At 39.2% G+C, this 6,560-nt stretch overlaps 1 protein-coding gene across 1 annotated transcript; it reads right to left on the reverse strand.

Moving 5' to 3' along the window:
* Positions 1–728: 728 nt before the first annotated feature.
* Positions 729–1,418, reverse strand: LOC149220287 (uncharacterized). The gene has a single exon (XM_089387039.1). It carries the CDS (start codon positions 1,416–1,418, stop codon positions 729–731), a length of 690 nt encoding a protein of 229 aa, XP_089243165.1.
* Positions 1,419–6,560: the final 5,142 nt, after the last annotated feature.

The raw sequence follows: 6,560 nt of genomic DNA on the forward strand, positions 1-6,560 counted from the left end.
TAGAACTATTACATTTGGTTTTTCTGGAGAAAGCACATATGCGGCTTTTCCATTTTGATCATGTTTTTTAACATCCTAAGTTTTCCGGGGCTGTTAAGCCCTCTTAAGTTCCAGGATACAAGCTTCATGGTTCAACTATTGTTGGAGGGCCTGTAGTACTTTGTTAACTTAGCATATCTGCCTGAATCTACCAGGATTTTCCCAACCTCGATGGTTCGCTGGAGGTCTGTTTTCCTTCCCCTCTTTTTGGAATCCTTTGGGCGCAGGCTGCCATCCCAATGACTACCTGGTTGTATCCCGAGTTGGTGTTGATGGAAGGCTCTTGAGATGACCACTTCGAGCTTGTCGAGTTGAAGCTCAGATATGGAATCATATGCTCGTTTTTTACATGCTTGTTCCATTTCCAGAATGTCCAGACCATTTAGATCTATGCTCTCTGGCTCTTCTTCCATTTGCTGCACTTGATTGTTGTCTTCTATATTGATCTCTGAGTCCTAGGGTGCTTCTTCCTTTCCGTCCACTTCCATGTTCTTGTGAATCTCCACTGGTTCTTTCTGACTTCTGCTTAGGATAGAAGGGGAGATGATGGGGGAGTGAGATTTGGAGGGGGGATCAAAGGGAGGTGGGTGGGAGGAAGAAGAAGGGCGCGAAGGGATGGGTTCAGAGGTCAGGGGTTGATCTTCAGGGGTATGAGCAAGTATATCAAAGCTGTTCTTGGAAGCTGGATCTTAGGGTCTGTTAGGTTGGGGTTTGGTTCCATTCTGAGGCTTTTTATGCGAGCGCTTCCGGCTTGTGACTTTGGTGAAGCCATCTTGGGTTCGGTTATCAGAAGGGGCAGGGGTGTTGACTTTGGCATTTAGGGGGAAGTCCCTGAAGAGATGCCCCAGTGCATGGCATTTTCTGCACCTAAAGGGCACGTGTTCATAGTCAAGCGGCTGGATCCATTCTTCGTCTCTGTGGGCAAGAGTTATCGATTCTGGTAGAGCTTCATTCAGGCGTATAAAAACACAGATACAAGCATAGGAGACGTACTTACACGATTTGGTTTCTTCTGCCGCTCTGATGTATGTTCCCACTCCATTTCCAATACCCTTGAGAATGTCTTCTTCCCAGTATCCATCTAGAAGAGAGTATAATCTGATCCATACCGGGGCCCAAGTGAGGTCTTCTTTATCTGGGTTGAATCTTGGAATCCATTCCCTCAGATATAGTCCTGCTGCGTTAAAAAAGTAAGGCCCTCCTTCCAGGACCCTATATTTGTCCTCTAGACAGAAAAAAATTGCGGTGACGAAGCCTTTCGGCCCCAGCTGAAGAGTAACATCTCCTTTGGGTTTCCATTTCGCCGCAATCCAACCATATAAATCTTTCTCAGTCGGCCAAAACCCTATGAACTTCCCAATGAGGGCATGATCTGTCATGTACTCTATTCTCCTTTCTATTATGTCACTGGGCAGCTCTATTCGTGGCCGTTCTTTGGCCACTGGTCGACATGTAGATGAGGAGATTTTTGGGCTTTGATCTGGAGTTTCTTGTCTTTCTTGCGAATTGCTGTCCTTGTTTTTCCGATGTCCTGTCTCCTTTTCATTATTTTGCTGCTGTTTCCCTTTGTTCAGGACTTCCTGATCCACTGATCCAAAGATGACAGTTTGCTCAGGCGTGTGCTGTGAAGGGGAGGGCTCTGACGCCCCCCCTGAGGCTGTTCCATTGCCTCCTGCTAGTACCCTGCATCCCTGTCACGCTGCAGTGAGGAATCTTACAGATTTTGTGCGTCTTCTGCTCAGAGCCGTCGGCGCCGTTGGGGATTTCGCAGAACCCTAGTTCCGCTCTCGCTCCTAATTCTCCATTATTATGATTATTATTTATTATCTATTTATTATTTATTTTTACATAATTTATGTGTATGTATTTAACCTCAAGCCTGATATAAAATGTCATGAAAGCAAAGGGAAATCCACTCAATGACAAAAAATAATAAAAAGAATGTATTATTTAAGTGCATAATATTTCTTTTCTTTCTCTTTATCATATCCAGAGCATGTGGTCACTATAAACAAAATGGATACTATGTTTGTTACTAGTTACTCAGACCTCATTGTATATGCTCAGTTAGGATGTTCATGACCTTTATTTATCTCGATGCATTGATTGGGATACCCCGTATTCCTATTCTATTTGATAATACTATCGAAATTTTCACACGAACTCTTCCCTACCCCTTCATGTCCTTAACTTACACATTCGAGATTTGAGAAGCCAAAGTGACCCAAGTTCTAACGCATTTTTTTGCTCACTATTTAGAAAGAAAGCTTGACCTCATCCCTTGCTGAGACACCTTAGCTCATGAATCTCCCTTGGTCAAAATCACATTACGTTGTTTAAAATTCATAGTGGCTCTTGATAGTTTTATTTGAATACATAAATAAACCACACTGTTGGACATAGTAAGAGAAGGGGGAGTGAATAAAATTTGTTTTACAATTGTTATTTTACCAGTTTTAAATCTCTTATAAATATAACACAAAATGAAAAACACAGAATAATAATTTTATTAATGAGAAATATCGAGGAATCTAATCCTCTTTTACAATAAATCAAATGCAATAATGTTTAGGGCTCCAATCCTAGATGAAGACATCAATCTCCAATCCACAAGGCTCCAACTTGTACTTTGCCAAGCACCAACTTGGACTACATGAGGCTCCAACCTCTAGGGCTGCAACCTTATCTTCCATAAAGCTCCAACCTTCTTTTTATGAGGCTCCAACCTCTAGGGCTCTAACCCTCTCCACTAACATAAGATCCAACCTGATCTTGTTGAGGACTCCTATCGTCTAGGGCTCCAACCCTATGCTTCAATTATTCAAGATAAGTTCAATGGTTCTTCAAGGCTTCCTCAATGCCTTTCGCAACAAGGCTTGACAATTTCTTCGAGTTCAGCTTCAGTTATGCCCTCAGTTATCTCATTAATGTAAACTTTATCAATCACTAAAGGAGACTTCAAATCTCTTCATGATAGCCAAAACAAGCTCCTTGAATGTCACTCCATGACAGCCTTCAACAATCCATAAGGTTATCCCCTATTGCCTTAAAGATTAGCTTCTGCAAATAGATCTTAAACAGTGCAAGATATTGTTGGGATTCTTGTGTTGGCATTGATGTCAACAAGGTGATGGTCATGATCATAATTTTCATATGCATGTGTGATGGATTTTGACTTGGTGGTCCTCTTGGTTGGCATTGATGGATTGACAATGTGATGGTTGTGTTGGCATTAATGGATTGGCATTGTGATGGTTGTGTTGCCATTGATGTCAACTCTTGAGGTCATTCACTTATGTCAACCTCATGATGATGAAGATTGATGGATCACGGTAGATGATTTTGGTACAGTTGATCATATAGATCTACATGTGTCAGAGATGGTGAATGGCACGCTAATTGGGTTGTCAGTTAGGTCCTTATTAGGTCTTCATGTCTATTCCTATGAGGATGAATTGTTTTAGTGATATGATGGCTTAAAGTTGGTGCTACAAAGATTTTTTCAAGTCTGACAAAGTTGTTGCATCTTGTGCTAAATATTTATGGCCAGTGGAGGACTTGTTGGCACACTTTCTAACCTTGTTTGTTGGCCCTTCTAGGTCAACATGGTAGTTACACTTGGGAGGCTTGTTTGATCCACTTGTAGAGGTGTCAGAGGTTTTGAGGCTAGCACAGATGGAGGGGAAGCTAGTGGAACAAGTGGTAGATGTGTAGGGCTGAAGGAGTCATGATTTTACTAAGTCTAGGCCCCAGACACATGCACAAAAGCTTGTAGGAGTGGTTGGAATCCCCAGTTGCATGTAGGGAAAGATCAAGAGAGAGTTTAAGGTCCCATTTGCATGTAGAGCTGTGTCATGGGAGTGCCCATGGATTTTTTGAGTTTACCTCTACATTCCTCACGCTGTTCGGAAGTTAATTAGCCTGGAAATTCCCAAAGGCTTCCAAAATTGTTAGGAAAGGTCAAGGATGGTTTGAAAAGGTTCTCTCATGATCTGACTACATTTAATGCACAAGTTGAGGTGTTAGTGCATTGATTTGGTTCAATTTGTACACTTTTGATCCTAGCCCCAAGCTCAATTTCGCCCTACATGTTTTGTATACTTGACCTTGGAGCTATGTGATGATTAATTGTGAGTCAATTGAGTTGAGGATGTTAGAGAGTGTATTGGAGAAGGTTTCATTGAGTGTTGATGCTTCAAATATTTTGTAGAGCCTAGATTATTCTGTCCATGAGTGCTAGTTACTGATTAATGCCTATATCTGAAGCATGCTACAAAATAGATCACATTAGGAGCTATTGGTGTAGTGATTGATTTGGAGATTTTTCGTATGTTGCTGGAGTATATGTTGGTGATCCTTACACTTGTTTTGTAGGAAATTCTATTACATTTGGTGCATAGCCTTAGTGTTGTAGGTTGCTAATTATTTTATGCAACATTATATTCTTTTGAGGGTCTATTGTATTCATATTTATGTGTCCACAATTTTGTTTTGGAATGAACATATTTTTCGCATTTGTTTTATATTGATTTGATGATGATTGTGCGCTACTGAGATCATGTATGTAGAGTTGATTTCTAGTTGAGCATAGTGTCTTGGGATCTAGTTTTAAAATAGACGAAAGGAGATCCACATGGTGGTGAGGAAGACTAACGTCATGGAGGTGGAGCAGTGATAGTGAAGTTTCAACGCAAGGAAGAAGTTTCTTAATCCAGTGGTGGTTGGATAGTCCAATCATAGTTGGGTGAGGATCAACTGATCTTAGTGGCCTTCAACGGATGGTAGTCCATAAAGATCCATAGAGAACAAAGTATTTCGAGCTGATCCAGTAGTATCAAGTCTCCTAGCTGATGGGTGTTAGCATGATGTATATGAGCTCAACTCTCCATGCTTATGGGAGTCAACACACTATGTAAAAGATCAATTGCTTGACATAATAGAATTCATAGCAGAGCAGCAACAACAAGGGTTGTTTTTCTCCTGGAAGGGTTTCCCCCAGATATCTGTTGTCTCATGTGTGATTGATGCGATGTGCATGTTTATTACTTTTTAGTTGCTTATGGTTTCCAGTTATGTTTATACTATGCACATGCTATGTTGTTTATGAGTTTCTTCTAACATATGTTTGATTCAGTAGTTAAAGTAATAAAAGGTAAAAATCGTATATAGATCACACTGTTGATTCATCCCCCCTCTCAGTAGTTCTCAAAGGTTTCCAAAAATTGGTATCAGATGAAGGCTCTTGGTTGCAGCTTGATAGATAAATAGTAGATTTGGAGTTTGTTGGTAGAAATTGATTTTTATTTTATTTTGTTTGTTTGTTTTTTTGCTTGTTTATTTATTTATTTCTAGAATGGTTGTTGTCACTGCTGTAAATTACAAGGTATGGATAAAAAATATTAAATCTCAATTATTATCTTGTGAATCTAATATTTGGAGAGTTTTATGTGAAGTTTGTGGTAAATATCTAGTTGTAGATTTTTTTTTTGTAGAAATATGGTCAATCATGATGCATAATCTACGAAAATATTCATGATGATGATATGAAGAGGCTAGTGGGTTTGAAATGTGCCAAAGAGATGTGGGACAAGCTAGAACCATTTTTGGAGATGGTACCAACAATAATTTGGAAAATGAGAAGAAGAGTAATAAGAACAAGAACAAGAATAAGAACAAAAAGAAGAGCCTAAAAAAACAAGAATCTCAGCCACAAGAGTCTCATTCTTCCAGTGCACATGATTCAGCAGATGATGAGAAGAGATTAGGAAGTCATGCTACTAAAGGTATAAATATTGATGAATTTTTGTTGAGTTATAATTTTTATTAAGAGTTAGATCATGCTGAAGCACATAATGAATATGAGAATGTTGTTAAAAGTCTTAGATTTGAGATTTCGAGGCTGACAACTGCATGTAAGGAATAAGAAAAACTATTGCATATATGTGATGATAAGGAGACCAAGCTCAAGGAAGAGATAGTGAGCTTGAAATTTAACATGGCATAATTTGAAAAAATTGAAGAAGGTATGAGGAAACAATTCCAAGGGAAATAAAAAGAGATTCAGAGATTAGAAGTTGAAGTTGTTTCCTTGAGAAAGCAGTGGAAGATGGAGAAGAGCCCCATGACCTTGGATAGTTTTCTTGAGATACAAAGATCACCTTTGGATAAATTTGGTCTTAGATTTCAAAAGGGTCAATCAAGTTCTCATGTAGGTAAAAATGAAAAATAAGAACTCAAGAAACCTATAGCAAACAATTCCGACAACAAAAATGAGACGCAAGGAAACAAGAAGTAGATCCAACAGCAGAAAAGCAATAAAAACCAACAGTCGATCAAGCAGCGATACCAACAACAGAGAAGAAAATATCAAGGAGGCACCTACATTCAAAATATCCTTTGCTCCTAGAGATGATTGTGACAGATTTATAAGATTTCAAAAGAATCAAAGTCCTTTTGCTACTTTTTTGCATAATGCAGAGTGTTACAACTGTGACAAGTTTGGGCATATTGCAGAAAATTGC

This window comes from Pinus tabuliformis, chromosome Q, assembly GCF_031772625.1.
Source record: "Pinus tabuliformis cultivar Carrire ecotype Pingquan chromosome Q, CPIR1, whole genome shotgun sequence".
Taxonomy (NCBI): Eukaryota; Viridiplantae; Streptophyta; class Pinopsida; order Pinales; family Pinaceae; genus Pinus; species Pinus tabuliformis.